Source organism: Hemitrygon akajei, chromosome 21, assembly GCF_048418815.1.
Source record: "Hemitrygon akajei chromosome 21, sHemAka1.3, whole genome shotgun sequence".
Taxonomy (NCBI): Eukaryota; Metazoa; Chordata; class Chondrichthyes; order Myliobatiformes; family Dasyatidae; genus Hemitrygon; species Hemitrygon akajei.
In genome coordinates, this window is record NC_133144.1 from 55,212,568 (window position 1) to 55,238,143 (window position 25,576).

General features: G+C 44.5%; 1 protein-coding gene across 15 annotated transcripts in view; it reads right to left on the bottom strand.

Moving 5' to 3' along the window:
* The window catches only part of kcnma1a (potassium large conductance calcium-activated channel, subfamily M, alpha member 1a), a 913,789-nt gene extending 889,867 nt beyond the window's left edge, over positions 1-23,922 (bottom strand). For 3 of the 15 annotated variants that reach the window (XM_073025443.1, XM_073025444.1, XM_073025452.1), the window contains exon 1: positions 23,115-23,917. In XM_073025443.1, coding sequence (XP_072881544.1) covers positions 23,115-23,354 — 240 coding nt within the window. In that variant the 5' untranslated portion in view covers positions 23,355-23,917. Of the gene's footprint in view, positions 1-23,114 lie in introns of all 15 variants that reach the window. The other 12 variants (XM_073025437.1, XM_073025451.1, XM_073025440.1 and 9 more) reach the window with 8 other exon arrangements.
* Positions 23,923-25,576: the final 1,654 nt, after the last annotated feature.

Genomic DNA, 25,576 nt, shown 5'->3' on the forward strand with positions numbered 1-25,576 from the left:
AAGGAGAGGTGGGCACGGGGTTAGCAGCACCATCCCAGAAAAACCAAAGCTACAGAAACACCAGCCGGAGCTCCAGAGACCTCATTCCTGGGAGAGGAAGGATCTTTGCCTTGAAGACATACAAAGCCATGTGGTGAAAACAGAAGTCACAGGGCGATCAAACTGCCATCGGCCCCAGGTAAGGGTCAATGATCAGTGGCCCCAGGAGGGAATACTGGGAGACAAAAGGACAATAAATTGAAAAGGAAAGATTTCCGGACACATTTGAAGACAATCCAGCTAAGCTGCTTCTGAATGTTTAGCTCTTCCTAGATGGTAGCTTGGGGATGGGTGGAGGGATTAGAAAATAATAGCTATGATTTTTGGTATTTTCCCTGCATTCATAAACACCAGTGGCGTGGGCCAACAATCACTTGCCACAGTGATCTTGATCTCTGTGAAATTTACAAAGCAGGAAATTGTGAGCATAATGTCTTGATTCAGAGTTGATTTTTGACTGCCTTCAGTGCTACAAAATTCTTATGCGCTGTGTTAGAAAGGAGAACACACTTCATTGATTGTATGCCCAATCTTCATTTCACCAAGATCGCTTTTACTGGCCACTATGGTGGTGGTATCAAAATAAGACATGACTTCTATTAATTAGTTTTACAGACTGTGACTTAACATTGTGTACATTTAAAAAACAGATGTAGGAAAGTGGAATCAAATACAAAGCTATATTCAGTTCATATATTATGTCCCCACCACATCATCAAGTTATTTTGTCATTTGACAATCTGTTAGTGCTGCAGAATAACAAATGTATAAGCAACAAACAAAATTGAGGAGGAACTCAGTGGGCCCGGGGGCACCATCTGTGGAGGGAAATATATGTTTTAAATCAAGAACCTTCACCTAGACTGAAAGACAGGTGAGTCTGCCAGGACGAAGGGAGAAGCGGTAGAGCAAGAGTTGGCATGTGATTGGTGGATCCAAGCGAGGAGGGGGGACGATAGTGGGAAGAGAGATGAAGGCAATGAAGGACTTAAAGATGTTGGAGTCTGAGAGGAAAGGAATCCATCCATGAAACAATTTATTCCACAAGGAAAGATCTAGAACAGGGGTTCTCAACCTTTTTTTATGCCATGGACCCCAGGTTGGGAACCCCTGATCTAGAACCTCACTTGGCAGCACCTTAATGTAGTGGACATTCTGTGTATACACATGACTTTGCACAAAGCAAGATCCCATCAATAGCAAGGGGACGAATCTATTTCATCTGCTTATGCTACTGATTAAGAGAGAGCTACACACAAAGGAGTCCAGTCTCTTTACCTTCACATGTAAAAGCAACTAAGTGATGCAATTTACAGCTCTCTTTAAAATGGACACAATGATAAAGTAGGATGTTTTTAAATCGAACAAATTGGAATTAGACTTAAGTATCATTAAAATCTGCTTGTGAATCATACCCCACTCTTTGGTACTTTAACTTAAGCTAAACACGTTTCGTTTTTCCCCTAATAATTAGCTTTATTTGTCATGCATACGTTGAAACATACAGTGAAATGAGTCATCTGTGTGAATTTAAATCAGCGAAGATCGTGCTGGGGCAACCCACAAGTTTTGCCAGGCTCCTGGTGCTAACGCATCATGTCCACAACTCTCAAACCCTATCCAGTACATCTTTGGAATGTGAGAGGAAACTGGAGCACCTGGAAAAAACTTGTTGTCACGGGGAGAACGTACAAACTCTTCACAGACAGCAGCGGGAATTGAACCTCCATTGATGATCACTAACATTGTAGAGCGAGGTGAGGCTATACTCAGGGTGGAGGAGCGACACCTTATATTCTGTCTGGGTAGCCTCCAACCCGAAGGCATGAATATCGATTTCTCCTTCCAGTTAAAACAATTTCTCCACCCTCCCCTTTCCCTCTATTCCCCATTTTGACCTTTTTACCTCTTCTCACCTGCCTATCACTTCCCCGAGTCCCCTCCTCCTTCCCTTTCTCCTCTGGTCCACTCTCCTCTCCTATCAGATACCCTCCTCTCCAGCCCTTGACCTTTCCCAACCACCTGGCTTTACCTAACACCTTCCAGTTAGCCTCCTTCCCGTCCTCTCCCCTCCCCCCAACTTTTTATTCAAGCTTCTTCCTTCTTCCTTCTCAGTCTTGAAGAAGTGTCTTGGCCCAAAAATGTCGACTGTCTATTCATTTCCACAGAATAGACCTGCCTGACCTGCTGAGTTCCTCTGTGTTGCTAACTGCTACACTATCATACAGTTGGTTAACATATGGTATATGAAAAAAATCAGATCACGTTTTGATTCTGTATTTATGCCATTAAGAATCTAAGGTATAAACAAAGATGAAAATATAAAAGTGGCTTCAACACAGGTTGAATTCTTTCAAGCTTCATCTTAAAAGACAAACAGATCTTTTCAGTCCCTACTAAAAATATCCAGAAAACTTGACATAAACACCAGAAATATCATAAAAATAGCAGCACTATTAATTTATCTTCTCCAACCCTTCCAAACACAAAACAGCACAAACAATGAAAAGTTCAATCAACAACAGCAAAGCACCTCATTAGGAGATACTTTCTAACTGCTTCCTCTGAAAACTAGCACACAAGCAAATGCAGTGCAGAAGAACAAGGAATTGCATTCATATAGCACCTTCCACTTACCTTGAAGGGTGTTTCTGGGCACTTCCCAGCTGAACAAATACTTAGTAAAATGAATTGCTGTTATAATGTAGGAAACACAGCAATTTGCACAGGTAAAGATCTCGCAAACCATTTTGTGATGATAACCAAATCATCAGTGAACAAAATTACCAAAAGTTACAAGGTGATCTTGATCAGTTATGGAAAGGTTAAGGAAAAGCAAATGGTATTCAATCCAAATAAGTGTGAGATATTAGATTTTGGATAGTCTAACCAGAGTAGGAATTTCAGAGTGAACAGTGGGGTGCTGGAGAATATTGTGAACCAGTGGGAGCTCAGTGTACGTACGAGTGCCTGAAAGTGGCTTCACAGGTAGACAGGGTAATGAAAGCACTGTTCGCAACACAGGCCATGGTCTGAGCTGAGGAGCATGATGTTATATTGCTGTTGTACAAGACGAAGATGAGGGCAAATATTGAGAAGATTTTAAAAATATTTTTAAGATTAGCTTTAGTTATCACGTTCAGTGAAATGTGTCATTTGGATCAATGACCAACACAGTCCAAGGGCATGCTGGGGCAGCTTGTAAGTATCGTCATACTTCCAGTGCCAGTATAGCATGCCCACAGCTCACTAACCCTAACCCTAACTGTGCAGATGTTGGAATGTGGGAGGAAACCTGAGCACTTGGAGGAAACCAATCCAGTCTCGTGGAGAACGTACAAGCTCCTTAAAGACAACGGTGGGAATTGAAGCTGGGTCAATGCTGCTGTAAAGTGTTATGCTAACCGCTGCAGTACTGTGCTATCCAGTGGTTATCCTGGTATATGAAGGATGGGCAGAGAAGATTTAAGAGAATATTGCCAGACTCGAGGGCTTGAGTTATTGGGAGAAGTTGACCAGTCTGGTACTTTACTCCTTGGAGTATATGAAAGTGAAAGATGACTTTCTAGAGGTGTATAAAATCATGTGTGGGGGACAGATAGATAGCTTCTTCCCATGGCTGGGGAATCAAAAACTGAAGGGCATAGGTTTAAGGTGAAAAGGGGTAAGATTTAAAAGGGACTTGAAGGGTAACTTCTTCATGCTGTGGGTGGTGAGGATATGGAACGAGCTGCTAAAGGAAGTGGTTGAGGCAGGTACAATAGTAATATTTAAAAGACAATTAGAGAGGTACTCAATAGTAGCAGGATATGGGTCAAATGTGGGCAAATAGGACTATCTTAGATGGGTATCCTTGTTGGTATGAAAGAGTTACACCTACACTACCTTACAAAAGTCTTAGGCACATGGAGAGAGCTAAGGTGTTTCAGATTTTTGCACAGTATACTATTTGTCAACGTGGAGTGGAGGACAAGTTTGTAAATCTGGCGGGAGCAAAGGATGTTGGGAGTGGCAAAGGTGAGACATCACAGGATGGGTGTGGGGCAGGTGGAAAAGAAGAATGCTAAAGGCAGTGGGTAGCGGGGGGGGGGGGGGGGGTTGGCACGGGTACAGACACACCCAGCCCTGAGACAACAAGCAAGGTCAATTGATTCAAAACAATTGGTTTATTGATCATTAACCTTTGTACCTTTGTGTAACTTTGGTGCTTCCTGCTCCCTCCCCTCTCTCTTCCCATTTTTCCAACCATGATTCCTCTCTCCCTACACCCTCTTTCTCACTCTCAAACCACAATAGAGACCCATATCAGAATCAGGTTTATCATTATTCACATATATTACAAAATGTGATTATTTTGCAGCAGCGGTCCTATGCAATACATAAAATTACTTACGGTACTGTGCAAAAGTCTTAGGACCCTAGCTATATCTATGTGCCTAAGAGTTGTGCACAGTGCCGTGCATACCAGTTTCTCCGCAGTATTACTTACAACCCTACATGCCTTGTTTACATTGAGAGGCAAATGTTGCTGAAGATACAGGTCAAGGATCAACTTTATTCACCATATACATTTACATGTATTAGGAATTTGCTGTGATTAGGAATTTGATGTTTTGGTCAGGGTATGACATGACACAAAAAACATTCAACAATCATAAAGAATTATATTAAAAAAGTACAGATATGGAATGTAATGTGCATAAACACCAACATGTATTTACAATGTAAATATATAAAACATGGTTTAAAATGTTTGCAGTGCAGTGATGGGGGGTAATAGCTGTGAAGAGAGGGGGATTTAACCAGAATGGTTGATCAGATTTATTGCCTGGGGGAGGAAACTTTCAAGATGGTGTGAAGGTTTTATTTTAGTAGCCTTGTTGTGCTTTCCAGAACGGAACCTTTGGAAAAGGCAGTTTGCAAGGTGGGTGGTGTCCACAAATGATTTTTCCTGCCCACTCCTTTCTCCTGGACACATACCAGTCTGCAGCAATGGTAGACTGCAGCTGACCTGAATGCTGAAGTGGTGCTAACTGGAGAGTTGTAAATGATAAGTGGGTGACCCCATTATTCATCTCTCAAATAGGTGCTTAAAGTTTATATTACCTCCACCGCAGACAGCAGACAGGACTTCTATCTACATCGCATCTGACAGCGCAGCACTCCCTCAGGGATTCGTTGCAGCATCAGCCTGGATTTTTGGGCTCGTGTTTCTAGGATGAGATTTGAACCTGCAACCTTCTGTCTCAAAGGTGATGATGCTGTCATCTGAGCCACAGCTGACATCAACTGATACAGGTTGAAATGGAGCAACTGTTAAATGTTGGTGTTAGCAGCAATCTCGGTGTGCGTGAACATGCTTCACAGACTAGGAATTCACATTTGGCTTTGTGTTGCAAGAGATCTGACACATAAGCATAAAGAAGTCTTGCTTCCATTGTAGAGTTCTTTTGATGAGAACATTACTGGATTACTACATGCTGGTTTTGTGTCCTTACTTCAGGAAGGATATATTTCCTTTGGAGGCACTGTAACAGAGATTAATTAGCTAGCTTTCTGAGGAAAAGTCAATCCTATTAAGGAAATGTAAGTAAAATGTGGTAAATTAAGAAAATCAAGAGATTATTTCAGCAAAGCATGTACGAACATGAAGAGCCTTGGGTATATTTAAAGCGGGGTTGATAGGTTCTTGCAACACACACAAAATGCTGGAGGAACTCAGCAGGCCAGGCAGCATCTATGGAAAAGAGTTGACGTTTCGGGCCGAGATCCTTCTCTTTACTCTTCTCCATAGATGCTGCCTGGCCTGCTGAGTCCCTCTAGCATTTTGTGCGTGTTGCTGGGATTTCCAGCATCTGCCAATTTTCTCGTGTTTATTGATAGGTTCTTAATCGGTAAGGGCATCAAAGGTGACAGGGAGAAGGCAGGAAAATTAGGTTGAGAGGGATAATAAATCAGCCATGATTGAATGGCAGAGTGGGTTTGATGGGCTGAATGGCCTGATGCTGCTCCAATGTCTTATGGTCTTGACAAGGTGGATGTCATGAGGCCTTTTTCCTTCACAGGAGAGACTGGAATTAAGGGACATGGTCCCAATAATGAGAATCTAAGTCAAGAGGAAAGCCCTTATCAGAATCCATGGAGTGATAGTGAAAAGCAGGCTCTTTGGTATGCGAGTCCCATTTTAAGAATACTATAAAACTTCTACACCATAGTAAGAATGGATGTTCACTCATTGAGTAGATGCAAGGCTGATTTACACATGATTTTGGAATCTGAGTGAATCAGGAGAAGTGAGATTGGATAGATCAGCTAAGCTTTTGTTTTTAAATGATACAGCAGGTCGATGAAACCTTCAGGCCTACTCTTAATTCCAATGCTTTCTGAGTTCCTAGACAAATGTACACTGACTAAAATAATCTTGCTTAGTTGTAATAGTGCAGTACCCTCTTGTCTTTTACCACCTTAAATTTATACCATACAATATTCAAAACAAATTGCAGTCCAGAAGGTGTTACTAAGCAAATTCTTTTTTGAGAAAATGTCAATATCTGAGTCACTAAGCAACTCTGATAAGAAACTGGATTCTGAATAAATTAGACACTTGCTAATCAGCTCCCGAATCAGGCGCACCATTCTGATGGAGCATTAGATTTTTCTCTGCTGACATTTACAAGTCCCGCTACACCTTGAACTATTCGAACAGTAACAGTGATTATTTTGTGTGCAGTGAATGCCCACCCCTCATCTCAGCCATGATTCATCATGAATCAGTTTTTTTTTTACAAAGGAAATAAACATGGCATTTGTTCAAAATGTCACTCACTAGTAATTCAAGATGGATTTTAAGAAGTACAGGCGCTGAGTTTCAAGTCTTAGGTCTCCTCACCAGTTATACACAATGCTGCATTAGTCATGTTTTGCCAGTCTCTCAGATACATCAGCTCCAGTTAATATTCACTGGGACAAATTAACTCTGCTTCTCTTCACATAGATTCTGCTTGAACCTGATGGGCATTACCTACAGAACACACAACATGGGGCAAAGGGCCCATTCCTGTTCTTCACTGTTCAATGTTCTACCCTCCAGTATTCCTGCAGGGAATGCTGCAAATTGTTCTGCTAGAGGTCACACAGACCCAGGAGGCCGCAAGACCTCTTTCTGAGGCAAAACGAATGTCGTGATTCTGAACAGATGTGAGCAGGACTAGGGGGCGCAGCCTCAAGGGTTGGGGGAGGGGCGGGGTGTGGGGAAATAGATCTAGGACGGAGATGAGAAGAAACTGCTTTTTCCAGAGAGTAGCGAATCTGCAGTTCCCCGTCCAGGGAAGACTAAGATGCTGCCTCATTAAATATATTTAAGAATTGCACAGCAGAGAAATTAAGGGTTGTGAGGAAAAGGGAGGAAACAAATCGGAGTCCATGGCCAGAACATCCATGGTCTCATTGAATGCTGCAGTAGGCTTGACATGCCAGATGGCCTACTCCTATTTCTTATCTTATGTTCTGAGTATGACAAATGGAAGATTTGCCTTTTTATGTGAATTGTGCTAGACTCTTTCACTCACACGATATAAACTGTGTATACTGGTCTAGATTACAATAGGTTCTTCTACAACTCTGCCCTGCAACGCAACAATGTGTGCAGGTTATTTGGCCTCCAGAACTTGTTCCACTACTATTTAATTAGATCGTAACTGATCTGCACCATAACTATCACTGCCTGATACCCTTATGTAATACACACTAACTGGCCCAAAATTTACTGCCTTCTCGGAAGGAGAATCCCAGATTTCAAATACCACATGAAAACATCCTTTCCTTCTTACTTGTGAATGGCTTAACCTCCGTAGCTTATGCCTCAAGTTCCCGATCCACAGAAACCCGACTTGGTTTATTCGAGTTACATGTCAAAACATTTTTTTTGGATGCCACCCAGACAGTAAGCAAGTACATCAAGGAAAAGAGACTACGGAGTTGAGTGTTTGGGAGGTCCATTCAGAAGACTGATAACCATGGGATTGAAGCTGTCCTTCCTGGCACTGCCTGAAAGGAGTTTGCATGTTCTCAGCGTAACTGCATGGGATTCCTCCAGGTGCTCCGGTTTCCTCCCACAGTCCAAACTGGGTCAATTGGTCATTGTAAATTATCCCATGATTAGGCTAGGTTTAAATCAGGGGATTGCTGGGTGGCATGACTCAAAGGGCCAGAAAGGCCTATTCCACGCTGTATCTCAATAAATAAAAAAAAGATCTATGTTATTAAGTTAATTTATTATTTTAAACAAGTTAATTTGATCACAACACATTGAGAGTTTAGAGCCAAATGCTTGTGGGCTGCCCTTAGCACATTTCCAATTCAAAGAATGCATTTCACTGTATGTTTCAATGTACGTGGGCATAGTGGTTAGTGCAAAGCCACTACAGCTCAGGCGTTCTGGAGTTCAGAGTTCAATTCTGGCATGTTCTGCAAGGAGTCTCTGTACTTACTCCCCGTGGAATGCATGGGTTCTCTCCAGGTGCTCTGGTTTCCTCCCACAGTCCAAAGACATACCAGCTAGGTTAATTGGTCATTGTAAATTATCCTGTGATTAGGTTAGGGTTAATTGGGTTTGTGGGGAGTTCCAGGGCCTGGCATTAATGGAATCTACCAGATACTAGAGACACTTTGAGATTAATCTCCAGAAATGGGTTCAATCCCACCGCTCAGAGACAAGACCACGGTGGCCAACAATGTACAAACTGTTGGAAGTGTTTCTGAGCTAAAGGTTTTCAATGCAGATTCTGCATGCCATTCCGACCCCCGTCCCCGATTCAGGGATGTTCACACTGAAGGATCAGGCCGGCTATGGAGCTTCTACTACAGGATTATTAATAATCTGTTGTTGATTCACAGTGAACCCTTGTGCTCCATGGGTAGAGAGTAAAGCAAACAAGAAGTGTGAGCTGGGTCTCAGCGAGCAGCAGTCTCTGTCAGTCACAGATCTGAACAGAGAAATCCAGACCAACACTCCAAGGCAGTACTGCAGGAGAACTGCGCTGTCGTATGTACAGACTCTCAGATGAAACACTAAACTAGACCCCGCATGCTGCCTCAATTGTATGAAACAGTTCATATGGAGCTATCATGAAAATGAGAAGCGACACACCAGCCAATGCCCTGGCCAATATTTACTCCTAAATCAACACCCTAACACTGACCTTCTGGACACATGATGCTCCTGCTTGCTATGCAAAATTAGATGTGGTGTTTCCTCCATTACAGTGGGAACTACGCTGCAGAAGTAGAGTCGTGGAGAGATATTGCATCGTGATAGGCCTTTGGCCCATCATATCCATCCTAATCATCAAGCACTTGAAGGTCAAAGTAAATTGGTTATTCTCCACCATCCAGGTTATGCTCTCGTCTCACTGCTGCCATCAGGAAGGTGGTACATGAGCTTCAGGACCCACAGAACCAGGTTCAAGAATAGTTATTGCCTCCCCCATAGTTCTGAGGCTCTTAAACCAAAGGGGATAAATTCACTTACCCCATCACGGAACTGTTCCCACAACCCATGGACTCGCTTTCAAGGGTTCTTCATCTCGTATTCTCAATATTTATTGCTTACCTATTATCATTGTTGCTCATTTATTATTATTTTTCCCTCTGTTTCTACGTGCACACTTTGTTGCCTTTTCTTACACATTGGTTGCTTGTCCATCCTGTTAAATGTGGCCCTTCATTGATTCCATTGTATTTACGACGATTCCCCACAGGGAAGTGAATCTCAAGTTTGCAAATGGTGATGTATGTGTACTTTGATAAACTTACTTTAAACTTTATACTTTGAAGTATGTATACATCACCATGCACTCCCCTGAGATCCATTTTCTTGCAGGCATGCATAGTAGAACAAGGCAACGCAATGGAATCAATGAAAACTGCACACAAGCAAAGGCTAATTCTACATTAACCCATTCTTTTAAAATTCTCCTGTATTTCCACCAACAGCTGGCCCCACCTCCAATGTCACCTCTTATCCCCCACCAGGGGCGATTTACAATAGTCAGTTAACCTGCCAGCCCACATGAGATATCACTGACAGATATCTGTAGCTTGCTGTTTTTCAGCAGCAAGACATAAAACTACTGCAAGCTGCATAAATAAATAGATAGATAGACAATGTTCATGGAGCATGCAGAAATCTGATGGCAAAAGAGAAGAATTTGTTCTTAAAATGCTGAGTGTGGTGCCACCTCATGTGATCCTGCGTATTGCAGGCTCCATACCAGGCGGTGATGCAACCAATCACAACGCTCTCCATCATACATCTATAAAAATATGTCTTTGGTGACAAACCAGTCCCCTCAAACTCCCAATGAGCTAGTACCTTCTTTGTGATTGCATCAATGAGCTGGGCCCAGGATGGAGATCCTGCAAACTCCACACTGACAGTTCTGGTGGCCATTAATGAACCCAGTTAATTGGAGCTGTGGGGCATTTTCCTTACCAACTGCAGCACTGTGTTGCCCTTGTTTTTAAATCTTGATAGACTTCACAACTGTTTGCAGAAGAGAGCCAAGTCTGGAATCAGTAAGTTCTTTACAGATGAATTTTCCACCTTCCCTCAACCCATACACAGGTACCATCTTCATCCAGAGTAACTGAACCACAAAAGAGTGTCTGGAGGTGAAGAACAAGCAATTGGCAGAGGTTTTCTGGTCAAAATCCCTCCCACCAGGCTCTTGATAATTTCACCTTCAGCACCCTGCAGGCCAGGACAAGGAAATCCAGCTGTTGTGGCTTAAATATCTCAGTTCAAAATATAACAGGCATCCTCAGCTGGAGGATATCCACTCAGTAACACGAGGATCTCCACTGAATGTCACTCCACTCATTCAACTTTGTCTGTTGGGCATCAAAGTGCAAACTCTCCATCAGTTGCCCACAATTATTAGCAATGTCTCAGCAGCAGACTTGATTCATTAATTTAACCAGTGTACGTCGAAAAAGGCCATGAAGTACATCGTTTGTGTTAACAACCTAACAATGTGATGGGGCACACACAAAATGCTGGAGGATCTCAGCAAGTCAGGCAGCATCTATGGAAAAGAGTGAACAATTGACGTTTCAGGCTGAGACTATACTTCAGGCCTGAGAAGGAAGGTGCCAGAAGATACCAGAATAAAAAGGTGGGGGAGCAAGTCTAGCTGGAAGGTGATAGGTGAAGCCGGGTGGGTGGAAAAGGTGAAGGCCTGGAGAGAAAGAATCTGATAGGAGAGGAGAGTGAACACTCCAAGAAAGAGAAGGAGGAGGGGAGCCAAGGGAAGTAATACGCAGGTGAGAAGAAGTGAAAGATTAGAGTGGAGCATAGAGGAAGGGAGGAATGTAATTTGTTCACTGGGAGGAGAAATTGATGTTCATGCCATCAGGTTGGCAGCTACTCAGATGGAACATAAGATGTTACTCCTCCACCCTGAGGGTGGCCTCATCTTGGCACAAAAGACCATGAACTGACCCGTCTAATGGGAATGGGAATCAGAATTTAAATGCTTGGTCACCAGGAAGTCCTCCTCCCATCTCAGTTCTGACAAAGGGTCTCGGCCTGAAATGTCGGCTGTTTACTCTTTTCCATAGATGCTGCCTGCCGAGCTCCTGCAGCATTTTGTGTGTGTTGCTTTGGATTTCCAGCATCTGCAGACTTCCCTGTGAATGTGATGGGGCAGCTCGATGGTCTCACCACACATTCCAGCGCTAACATAACATGCCCACAATGCTCACCTGATCCAACAAAAAAATACAACAAGCAACAAAACAAAAACAGCAGAACAAGCCTCTCTCTTCCTTCCCACCCACCCATATACGCAGAGTGCAGTGACAGATAATATCAGCAGTTTAATGGAGACATCTAACTCCATGGCCATTGGAAGAGAGCTCAGAAAGAGGAGCCCTACCAGAGAAAGGCACAGATCTGCAAAGCAATAAACCCAAAGCCAAAAATACTGCTGATGCTGCAAACCTGTCATCTAATAGGTATTCAAGAATTAGGTGGCATAGTTTAGGATGACTGTGGAGAGATTTAAAAGGAACATTTATTTATACATTCCATATACACACTACTCTCAGGGACAACATTTCCACCCAGCAGAAGTGGTTGAAGTAGGTACATGAACATTTAAGAGACACTTGGAGAGGTTCATGGATAGGAAAGACCTGGAGGGATGGGGCCAAATGCAAGCAAATGGGGTCAGCTTAGTACGTAAACCTTGGTCAGTACAGACCAGGTGGGCCGAAGGCCCTATGCCATGCTGCAAGGCAGTATTTAGAGTCAGAGTGAGGAGACACATAATATCTGTGGAGAAAGACATAGAACTGACATTTCAAGCAAATAGATTTTCATGAGAATTAATGAAAGATCAGTGACCTGAAACATTAATTGCATTTCTGTCTCCACAGATGCTAGTTGACTTGTATATTTCCAGCACTCTCTGATTTTGCATTGGAGCAGAGTTCATACTGAGAGAAACCACAGTAGACCACTGCTGGAAATCAGCTTCATAGCACAAACTAGAGCTGTAATCCAGGGCAGAGGAAACTGCTGGGTTTCTTTATTGAAGATTCACATCCTTGAGAGTCACTATGAACATCACACAATCAAGTTCAGAAATCAACTAATGAGATGTCAGAGGTCATTTTATTTTTATTTGCACACATTGCCCGGAATGCATCACCAGGGGCGATGGTAGCGGCTGGTACATTGAGGACATTTAGGAGACTCTTAGATAGGCTCATGCATGAAAGAAAAATAGAGGGTTATGGGCATGTGTAGGAGGGAATGGTTAGATTGATTGTGGAGTAGGTTAAAAGTGCAGCACAACATTGCAGACAAAGAATCTGTACTAAACTGTGTGTCCTGTGCCGTATGTCCTATGATATCTACATTGACCATAATGGTGATTCAGTGAATACTGAAGTTGTAACACAGCAGTGCCATGTTAACCGGCAAACAATCTGCTCAGCTAAGGGTTAAAGCAACAACTTTCATTAACACATTACATCGGATCTTAACTTGTTTCTGAAAGACACAACGGAGGTCCAGCACCTTGTCTAATAAAGGGATACTTGGGATACTAATTCAGAGTTTCTGAGGAGGGTCTTTCAGGAAGTTGGGGGGGGGGAGGCATGGATAGGGAAGGAAGTTCAGGGCACTGATTCTAAACAGCATTCGGTGGGAGACAACAATCGATATATTAGAAAGCAGGATCAGGACGAGAGGGAGTTCTGTTGTAGTGCTAGAGGGGAATTAGAGATGAGGAGTCAGAATTCAATGCAGCAACTTCTAATCCCTGGCAGTGACATATAGTGTGATGAGACCAGGACGTGTTCTGTCAGGCTACCTGCACCCCACCCCCACCAGTACTTGAGTGGCAACTAACCTCTTCAGTATCAGAGGAAGGGAGTGAAGTATACCAGGCTGGCAGCAGTTCAGTACAGATTTACAAATCAAGACATACAGAAGGCTGGAGTGGCAAACAGAAATAGCACATCATGTCAGTGGCTACAGACAAAACCACATGGACTTGGGAATGTTTCCTCCTACGCCAGACCTGAGCCTGTTTTACCCTGATAGTTCTTGCTGTTAATAACTGGCACCAAACTGGAACTTTTCTTATCTTTTTGGCAATTTGAAACCTTTTTCAAACTGTGCTCCATCCACTTCCTGACCAAGGGCTAGTTTGTCTCAGCAGCCTCACCCACACTAAACTGAGACGAACCACAGGTGTTAAATTCAGGAAATAAAAAATGCAGAGATATTCAGCAGGTCAGGAATCATCCATGGAGAGGAAGAAAAGTTAGCCATTCAGGTCAATGACTTCTAACTGAAGCATTTACTTTCTTGCTCCTTAATCAAGACATAGGAGCAGTATTAGCCCGTATGGCCTACAAAGTCCACTCTACCATTTCATCATGGCTGATTTATTACCCCTCTGTACCCCGTTCTCCTGCCTTCTCCCCTTGACCTTTAACACCTGACTAATCCAGAACCTATCAACCTCCACAGATGCTCCCTGATGAAGGGTCTCAGCCCCAAATGTCAACTGCGTGTTCCTTTCCATCGATGCTGCCTGACCAGCCGAGTTCCTCCGGCACCTTCTGTGTGCTGTTCCAGATTTCCAGCAGTTACAGAATCTCCGATGTTTAGATGTTCCCTGATATGCTGAATATTTTCTGCAGTTTTTTAAAAATATTTAATGCCCAAAAAGAAAGAAAAATAATGAAAGAGGATGTATTTAGTCTGACTTTACATTGCATTTAATGAACTCCATCAAAAGTTACATAACTGAAAGGCAGACTTGGATATACTGTATACAACGCCCTGGCTAATCTCAAAAACACTGCTGAGTTTTACAATGAGAAATACAATCTTTGTTATTTCTCAGCAGTACCAAATCGGTACATAATGTCACACATATGGGAGAAATCAGTCAATCTGATTCAATAGACAATAGACAGTAGGTGCAGGAGTAGGACATTCGGCCCTTCTAGCCAGCACCGCCATTCACTGTAATCATGGCTGATCATACACAATCAGTACCCCGTTTCTGTCCTCTCCCCATATCCCTTGACCCCGCTATCTATAAGAGCTCTATCTAACTCTCTCTTGAATGCATCCAGAGACTTGGCCTCCACTGCCTTCTGGGGCAGAGCATTCCACATATCCACCACTCTCTGGGTGAAAAAGTTTTTCCGCATCTCTGTTCTAAATGGCCTACCCCTTATTCTTAAATGTGGCCTCTAGTTCTGGACTCACCCATTAGCGGGAACATGCTTCCTGCCTCCAGTGTGTCCAATCCCTTAATAATCTTATATGTTTCAATCAGATCCCCTCTCATCCTTCTAAATTCCAGTGTATACAAGCCCAGCCACTCCAATCTTTCAACATATGACAGTCCCGCCATTCCGGGAATTAACCTTGTGAACCTACGCTGCACTCCCTCAATAGCAAGAATGTCCTTCCTAAAATTTGGAGACCAAAACTGCACACAATACTCCACCAGGTCTCACCAGGGGCCTGTACAGCTGCAGAAGGACCTCTTTATTCCTATACTCAATTCCTCTTGTTATAAAAGCCAGCATGCCATTAGCTTTCTTCACTGCCTGCTGTACCTGCATGCTTGCTTTCATTGACTGATGTACAAGAACACCTAGATCTCGTTGTACTTCCCCTTTTCCTAACTTGACTCCATTTAGATAGTAATCTGCCTTCCTGTTCTTGCCACCAAAGTGGATAACCTCACATTTATCCACATTAAACTGCATCTGCCATACATTTGCCCACTCACCCAACCTGTCCAAGTCGCCCTGCATTTTCATAACATCCTCCTGACATTTCACACTGCCACCCAGCTTTGTGTCATCAGCAAATTTGCTAATGTTACTTTAATCCCTTCATCTAAATCATTAATGTATATTGTAAACAGCTGCGGTCCCAACACCGAACCTTGCGGTACCCCACTGGTCACAGCCTGCCATTCCGAAGGGACCCGTTAATCATTACTCTTTGTTTTCTGTCAGCCAGCCAATTTTCAATCCATGTCAGTACTCTGCCCCCAATACCATGTGCTCTAATTTTGCCCACTAATCTCCTATGTGGGACTATATCAAAAGCTTTCTGGAAGTCCAGGTACACTACATCCACTGGCTCTCCCTTGTCCATTTTCATAGTTACATCCTCAAAAAACACCAGAAGATTAGTCAAGCATGATTTTCCCTTCATAAATCCATGCTGACTCGGACTGATCCTTCTACTGCTATCCAAATTTGTCGTAATTTCCTCTTTTATAATTGACTCCAGCATCTTTCCCACCACTGACATCAGGCTAACTGGTCTATAATTCCCTGTTTTTTCTCTCCCTCCTTTCTTGAAAAGTGGGACAACATTAGCCACCCTCCAATCAGCAGGAACTGTTCCTGAATCTATAGAGCATTGGAAAATTATTACCAATGCATCCACGATTTCTAGAGCCACCTCTTTAAGTACCCTGGGATGCAGACCATCAGGTCCCGGGGACTTATCAGCCTTCAGACTCAACAGTCTATCCAACACCGTTTCTTGCCTAATATAAATTTCCTTCAGTTCATCCTTTACCCTAGTTCCTTTGGCCACTATTACATCTGGGAGATTGTTTGTGTCTTCCCTAGTGAAGACAGATCCAAAGTACCTGTTCAACTCATCTGGCATTTCCTTGTTCCCCATAATAAATTCACCCGTTTCTGTCTTCAATGGCCCAATTTTGGTCTTAACTATTTTTTTGCTATTCACATACCGAAAGAAGCTTTTACTATCGTCCTTTATATTCTTGGCTAGTTTACCTTCGTACCTCATTTTTTCTTGGCGTATTGCCTTTTTTGTTATCTTCTGTTGCTCTTTAAAAGCTTCCCAGTCCTCTGGTTTCCCGCTCATCTTTGCATTGTTATACTTCTTCTCTTTTATTTTTATACTGCCCTTTACTTCCCTCGTCAGCCACGGCCGCCCCTTACTCCCCTTAGGATCTTTCTTCCTCTTTGGAATGAACCGATTCTGCACCTTGTGCATTATTCCCAGAAATACCTGCCAATGCTAGGGTATTGTTCCATTGAACTTTGGCCAGCTCCTCCCTCATAGCTCCATAGTTCCCTTTGTTCAACTGTAATACTGACACATCAGATTTTCCCTTCTTCTCAAATTGTAGATTAAAACATATCATATTATGGTCACTATCTCCTAATGGTTCCTTTACCTCGAGGTCCCTAATCAAATCCGGTTCATTGCACAACACTAAATCTAGAATTGCCTTCTCCCTGGTAGGCTCCAGTACAAGCTGTTCTAAGAATCCATCTCAGAGGCACTCCACAAACTCCCTTTTTTGGGGTCCAGTACCATTCTGATTCTCCCAGTCTACCTGCATGTTGAAATCCCCCATGACAACTGTATCATTACCTTTGCGACATGCCAATTTTAACTCTTCATTCAACTTACACCCTACATCCAGACTGCTGTTTGGGGGCCTGTAGATAACTCTCATTAGGGTCTTTCTACCCTTAGAATTTCTCAGTTCTATCCATACTGACTCTACATCCCCAGATTCTATGTCCCCCCTCGCAAGGGACTGAATATCATTCCTCATCAACAGAGCCACCCCACCCCCTCTGCCAGTCAGTCTGTCCTTTTGATAAGATGTATATCCTTGAATATTCATTTCCCAGGCCCTGTCCACTTGAAGCCATGTCTCAGTTATTCCCACAACATCGTACTTGCCAATTTCCAACTGAGCCTCAGGCTCATCTACTTTATTCCTTATACTTCGTGCATTCATATATAATACTTTTAATTTGGTACTCCCCTCTCCTTTCATATCAATTCCTATTTCACTTGGCCATACTGTATGATCTCTTCTTGAGCTTTCTACTCCATTGATTCTGTTGTCCTTTTAAACTTTTCTTATTTTCAATTTCACTTTAACTCCATCCTTATATTTCCAGTTCATCCCCTCGCCCCCACTACTTAGTTTAAACACATCCGTGTTGCAGTGGCAAACCTGTCTGCTGGAATGCTGGTCCCCCGCCTATTAAGGTGCAACTCGTCCCTTTTGTACAATTCATCCCTACCCCAAATCAGATCCCAGTGGTCCAAGAATGTAAGTCCTTGCTTCCTGCACCAGTTCCTCAGCCACACATTCAGATCCATTATCTCCCTGTTCCTGCCCTCTCCAGCACGAGGAACTGGAAGCAAACCAGAGATAACCACCCTGGAAGTCCTGCTTTTCAGCCGCCTTCTGAGTTCTCTGAAGTCCCGCTGCAGAATGTCCTTCCTCTTCTTCCCAATGTCATTTGTGCCGACATGCACTACTACTTCCAGCTGTTCACCTTCACCCTTGAGGATTCCCTGCAATCAATCCGTGATGTCCTGGATCCTAGCACCAGGGAGGCAACACACCATCCTTAAATCTCGCCTGTTGCTGCAGAAACCCCTTTCCGTACCTCTTACTATGGAGTCCCCTACTACCACGGCTCTTCCTGATGTCTGACTCCTCGGCTCTGCTTCTGCACCAATTTTCGGCTCACAGACCTGTCCACCTCTCAGACTGGCAGTATCTTCTGTCCTGACAGCTTCCAAGAAGGTGAACCTGTTTATGAGAGGTACCTCCCCTGGGGTCTCCTGTACTTCAAGCATCCTTTCCTTCCTCATTGTTGCCCCCTTTCTCTCTTCCTGTATCCTCGGTGTAACGACCTCACTGTAGGTCCTGTCCAGAAAACCCTCATTTTCGCAGATAAACCTGAGGTCATCCAGTTCTTTCTTCAGTGCTGCAACATGCTCCTTCAGAAGCTGAATCTGGACACATTTTCCACAGCTGTAGCAGCCGGGGGCACCATCAGTGTCCCTGACCTCCCACATCATGCACGTAGCACACTGAATCAGCTTAGCGGTCATGTCTTCACCCTCTCCAATTGTGCCTGACGTAGTCTCCTCGCCGAAGACTCTCGAGCCAAAGACTAGCACTTTTCACACCAGGCACTTCCCTCGACCAGGCCACTTACCGACAGGCCGCTCCGCTACAGCTCTCCCTCTTTTTATTTGCTTGAGCTTTGCGAGCCGCAAGGTCACCTGACCTCGATTGCCCAATCAGCTGTTTTCTGCTGAGTCTGAGCTATTCAAATCTTGATTGCCGATCAACTGCTAATCAGTTCTTGATTGCACTATCCAACTGCCAAAACTGCCAGAATCTCTCGAGCCAAAGACTAGCACTTCCCTCGACCAGGCCGCTCTGCTAGAGCTCTCGCTCTTTTTATCTGCTTGAGCTTTGCAAGCTGCAAGGTCACCTGACCTCGATTGCCCAATTCAGATGATAGCAAAAGAAAGAGACAATGCCCAAACACTCCTTATCTTGTAACATTTAACATCACTACTGGATCAGGCTCAGGGCTTCCCAGGGTACTAGCTCAGTGTTGTAGTGTGCTGGTAAATGAGATGAAATTGATTTCTCTAACTTCCAGTTGAACATCGATTTCTCTAACTTCAGGTAACTTCTCCCCATTCTCCCTCTTCTCTTTCTCCATTCATCACTCTGGCTTCCCTCTTACCTCTTCTCCTCACCAGACTATCACCTTCCTCTGGTGGTCCTCCTCCTTGCTTTTCTCCTCTCCTATCCGATTCCTTCTTCTTCAGTTCTTTACCTTTTCCACCTATTACCTACCAGCTTCAGACTTCATCCCCTTCCCCCATCCACATATCCTCCTTGCCACTCCCTTGGTTTCACCTATCACCCTCTAGCTTATACTGCTTCCCCTCCCCTATCTGCTTATTGTGGATTCTATCCCCCGTTCTTTTCCAGTCCTGAAGAAACACTCATCACTCCCTCCCAAGGATGATGCCTGACCTGCTGCATTCCTCCAGCACTCTGTGTGTGTGTTGTGCTGTATCTCCAGCATCTGCAGAATATCTTGTAGTTATTACTTAGATGGGTAACTAACGGCCAACCTGTTGGGCCTCTTGTCGTGCTGAGATCTCAAAGCCCCTAGTGTTCATCACAGCCAGAACACTTGCAGGCTGAGGGAATAATCTCATGCTACGGAACAGAGGAAAGCCAACAGTTTACAAGCAAGAGCATGGCTAACACAAAGTAATTATCCAATCAACTGTACTCACTGATTTTGTGCATTAACTTCACCAACCATTATAATGCCATGAATTGTGTGTTGCTTTCTAATACAATTAAATAGACCATAAGAAATGTTACAGACTTTAAAAAGCCATTATTCCAGTAATCAAGCCCTTTCAGCTAAATATGCTTCAAATGAAAGTAATATTGATGATGCTCCTGTTTCATGTCTTAGATCACTTACTATTCAAAGGAAAGGCTCAATCTGCCACTCTTTCTAAGTTTATTTTTCTCTGGTCCACTTTGGTTAACTTGTGATGCCGCTGACACAAAAAAGTGCCTCTCTGTTCAGCTAAGTGTCAAGTTTGCTTGCACAAGAGGGGACAAAGTGAGGTGTGCCTTTCCACTCACCTTTCAAGCAATGATTTTACACAATATGTCTTGTTCAACGTACATCCAAACAAGACCGGCCAAGTCGTGAGATGTAATTTGTGCTACATTTAAATATATGTGTTTAATTTTCTTTTAAGTATTCAACATTTAAGAGAAATTGGAATGGGTACATGGATGAGAGGGGTAAGGAGTGATATGGTACAGGCACAGGTCAATAGGACTAGGCAGAATAATAGTTTAGCACAGACTAGATGGGCTGAAGGGCCTATTTGGCGTTCTATGACTATTTACCAAATCATTGCATTAGCCAGTGCACTGCAGGTGGGTGTAGTATGGGATTGTCAGCAGTTTATTGTTCACCCAGCATAGTGAATTTCGTCAGTAAATAGATTCTGAGTGTAGAAAACTGCAGCAATCTCTCCCAATAAGTGCAGGATAAATCCATCAGAAATAATGGAGTGAGTGGGGAATAGTTAAAAATAAATTATGGGATCAAATTGGCATGGGCAACAAACTTGATTGACAGGGAAATCACACAATCATCTCCACGCTTCCTGGCAAGAACACTGACAATGGAGCATTAAATTTAAGCATGACATCAAGAGAAACTCTCTCAATCCCGATATGCGGGGATTGAACCGGAAACGTCAACTGCAGAGGGTGGTAAACTCAGCCAGCTCCATCACAGGCACAAATGCCCCAACATCGAGGGCATCTTCAAGGGATAATGCCTCAAAAAGACAGCATCTATTATTAAGGACCCTCACCATCCAAGACACGTCTTCTTCTCATGACTACAATCGGGGAGGAGGTGCAGGAGCCTGAAGAACCAACCCCGACGATTCAGAAACAGTTAGGATCAGATTTCTGAACAGTCCGTAAACATTACCTCACAATTCCTTCCTTTTTTCCACTTTCGGTTGCGTGATTTATAATAATTTATTGCCACCGCTGCCACAAATGTTTATGTCATATGTCAGTGATAACAAACAAGAGGCTCTGCAGATGCTGGAAATCCAGAGCAACACACGAAGTGCTGGAGATTCTCAGCAGGTCCGGCAACATCTACGGAGAAGAGCGGACAGTCAAAGTTTCCAGCAGAGACTCCACATCTGTTTATCGTCCGTCCTCCATAGATGCCGTCTGAGCTGCGGCGTTCCTCCCGCATTTAATAAATCTGATTCTGATATCCCTCTGTCTAACCCGCTGAGATGAATCGGCAGTCCCCCTCCCACCCCGACCCCGTTCAGCAGTCTCGCGTCTCCAGTTTTCGGGGCAGGACCAGGCATTTTTGAAACTCTCCACTTCCTGATTAGTGAAACGCCGGGGCAAACTCTAATGCCTGATTCATTGCCCCGCATCTGCCGCTCTGACCCTGCTTCCATTTTGAAGAATGCTATTTGTACTTCACAAATCTCAGAAAATGTTATTTCCCCCGGGGGCATAGCATTCAAGCCCCTCTCCGGGGAGTTGAACACAAAAATAATGGCATTACGAGGGGCCAGTGTACCAGTAATCCTGATTCAATCCCAACCTCTAGAGCTGTCTGTGTGGAGTTTGCACATTCTCCCCGTGACTGCATGACACCCCAACTCTAGTTTCCTCCCACATCCCAATAACATGTGGGTTGGTAGGTTAATTGGCCACTCTACATTGGTGCTGGCTGAGTGGTGGAATCTGGTGGGGAGTTGGAGAGATATTGAGGGAAATGAGACTTATCGTGAGGCTACTGTACGATTTATGTAAATGAGTGGTTAGTAGGGCTTGATAGGCCTGCTCCCTATTTTTCTTTCTCCGACTCTGTCTGGGCTGATCCCTCAGGGAATGCTCTTTACACCAGAGGTTGAAACAAAGCCCCTTATGGTGCCTCAGGTGGACAGCAAAAGACCCTCCCCACCACAACACAATTATCGCCCGAGCGTCCTTCCCAGTGTTTATCCCTCCGTCCAAACCATTTACCCGGGATTGTAATCTTACTGGTGGCCTTGTTTACTGCAGCAACCAAAGCACCCGGAAAGTTCTCAAAGCGCCTAGAGGCGTCCTGTGAATGCGAAGTGGCAGGTGCTACAGAACGCAAGCACGTTCTCCTCAAAGGAGAAGCAGGCTGCTGTCGAGAGGCAAGCAACCCTTCCTTAGTCACCGCGAAAGAATCATTATTTTGCAACACAACAGCAGGTCGAAAGGTAGCGGGAAGGACGCAAATCCTTGATGTGAGCTCTCCAAGATTCTTCCACCAGGGGCTCACTCACCTGACATGCACCGAGCTGCCGCGGATGGCGAGCTCGGTGACCGGGTCAGCTACCCCCCCCCCCTCCCCACCCACCAACCACCCACCACCCCGCCGGGATTTCAACCCCACCAGGGGAAACTGACGGCACTGCAATCTCCCCGACTATCCAAAAGGAGCGAGGGCGCTCTGAAAGTGCTGGAAGCACCATCCTGGAGTTTAAATGCACCCGATTTAGCGCAGGACTTCCTCAACAGCTCCGGGACTCCCGAGCCGGGAGGAAAGAGCAGGATACAGGGGCCACCGGCTCCCGCGAATTACGGGAGTGTTCACCGGAACATGCAGGGATGAGCGAGCGAGTCTCCGTGCTTAGACCGTAAGGTGCACAGGTAACCTGCGCCCTACACGTTCGCTCTCCCCTTTTATTCCCTACAGCAAGAATTTTAATTCCACTTATTTACGCCCCACCCGCCACAGAAACTCTCCTTTAAAAAAAACAAATTAACTCAAGTCAACCTGCTGGACCGTATACAAAGGGTAAAGGGGATGCAACCCCCTGCCAAAGGGTTCATATTGAATGCTAGAACATGCTTGAGGGGCCGAGTGGCCTACTCTTGCTCCTATGTTCTTTGAGTTACAAAAGCACAGATGAATAGAGAACTGGACCCCTTAATGCAACCCCGCGGTTCAACCTGTCGTCGGTGTACTACCCCAAGAACTTCATCCGTTCCCCCAATGTTTGACTTCCTGACACCAAAATGATTCCCCCCCCCCCCCCCCACTTTAAATACTCCAAAGGCAGAGAGAGGCGTGCACAGCCGGGGCTGTTTTACCTTGTTCTTGAGGCCGCAGTGACAGCAGACCGCCCACAGGTACTGGATGGTCCTCCACACCAGGATGATGAAGAGGCCCCCGAAGAAGGTGACCATAGACGAGGCGAGGAAGGCCCACCACATGCGCTGGTCATTACTGTCGCAGATCATCTCGGCGTCGATGGGGATGATGACGGGGTCCATGTTCGGCGCGGTGGAGTCTCGGTCCGAGGACGCGTTCGCACGGACCATGGTTAACATGAGGGAAGCGGGCAGAGGGAGAGGCAGCGGCGCCTCTCCACCCGGCTAAAAGCCATGCTAGCCGGCACAAGAGGGGCCGAAGACCAAGGGGGAGGGAATGGAGGGCGGGGGAAGGAAAAATCCGAGGAGGACAGACAGCTGGCCTTTCCTTCTCTCCGATCGAAATGCTTTCCTACAATAGATGTGGTTGAACGAGGAATCTCTCTGCCGGCTGTCAGTGACGCAAGATTCGATGAATAATCTCCCAGCGCAAATTCCCTTCAATCGGGTTTATAATCCAGAGAAAGATAGTCCACCGAACTGTCCCCGTTCCTTCTGGCGGCCGCCTGCCTTATTTGCAAGAGTATTTATAGATTGACAGCTCTTGCGCCCCTCTGCCCGCGTCCCCCTGCGCCGAGCCGGGGGTGGGTGGCGAGTTTCCACGGGCGCTCTCGGTGTCAGCGCTAGCCACAGGGGAGCCGGAGGCGATTCCCAGGTGTAGCTGTGTTATTTGCCTGTGTGGAAGGCGGAGCCGACAGACACAGATGGAAGGACCGACTCTCCCGCCCCTCTCTCCCCCTCCGCCAACCAACAGCGTCCTGAGCTCGCAATACTGACGCAGCGCCAGATAGGTGGCATTATTTGCTGGGCGCCAGTTCCAATTCCCTCCCCGATTAATTTTATATATATTTTAAGACCTTCCACCCCCTTTATAAACCGATTCAGAACGCTCACTGCTGTATTCTATCATCTTTGGAAAAAAAATATTCTGTTTGAGGATGTAGTTTGTACTGTGTGCAATTATTCAAACAGTAAACGAGTTTGTTGATTTAGTGGTGTAGAATGGCGTGAAATGATTGCAGTTCCTAGCTCCATTTTAATAAATATATATATATATGTATAAAATTTAAAACTGCAGGATTAAAATGTACATTTTCTTCACTCATGCCCTCGTCCCAGCGTGTTTGATTTTTGCTCCTGCTTCTCACCAAGCCTCTTCGCAAAGCTGAACAGGGACTGGTGAATACGGGGTCGCTGTGAATTCCTCCTCATCCCTGTCAGAGGGAAAGTGAGGTGGGGGTGGTCTGGAATTAAAGTGTCATTTCCTCCGCCAAATCCTGCAATATGAAGATAACGCGAAATGCGAATCAATTACATCCAAAGTCTCAGTACTGAGAGGAAAATCCCTATTTAATATTTGGTGAACAGTGAAGTCCATTAACCAGGGGGTTAACCATTCCCCTGGATGCCCACACGTTTTAAATCGGTGGGCACGGTGAGGTGCGAGTGATGTTTATCAGAAAAATATCGGGTAGTGTAGCTAAAATGTAAGTGCTGCTATCAACGGCCTCTCCGTCGCTGAACAGAAGGATGGGCAAATAACATCAGAAAGGTTGAGGTTTTTGCTGCCACAGGCAGTTCAGAGCACGGAGAACAATTTCCTGCCAAGATGCAGCCACGGAACAGATCTTTGATATGGAAGGTTGTTCAACCTTTTGGCCGAGGTTTGCATCTAGGATATATAATTCCATATACCGTATTGTTAGATGCGTATGCGATAACTGTGATATATGTACTGTGTTTTGCACCTTAGTCCCAGAGGAAAGTTGTTTCATTTAGCTGTATACCTGTGTGCGATTCAATAAACGTGAACTTGAACTTAAAGCACCTGAGAACTATTAGGATTACAGGTCTTCAACGATACCTGTGTGTGCACCTGAGTAACACGGCTTAAGTTTTTAAAAATAGCTCATCTCATAACAATGCGTTAAACGCCTAGAAATATTTTTTTTTAAACAAGGCTTTCACTCTTTCTCTGGAAGTACTTCGGCTTCCAACAATTACAATAACTAAAACAAGTCAACTGAACTAAAAGTTCTGTAAAATGAAGACGGCAGAACGTTGATGCACAATTATAAGCCGCGATCGTAATATCCATCAAACCAAAATTTAAAAACTGGCCAAATGTATTTGTAGTTTGTGGAAGCAAGATGATTTTATAATTCATGCTTGGAATATTCAATTCTATGTTAGTAATAATTTGGACAGTTTTATGTAGTAGCACTGTTGCCGATACAGAGCGCGACCCAGAACTATTACCACCCTCTGGTGGTCGTTGTGGGACTTGCCACGGCTGGAGAATGACACAAACATTTAAGTCTCGGTTTGTTTCCAAGGGTCTGTTTGGAACAAAACTCTAGGGCTTTCAGAATCAGATGTATTATCACTGACTGATATGACGT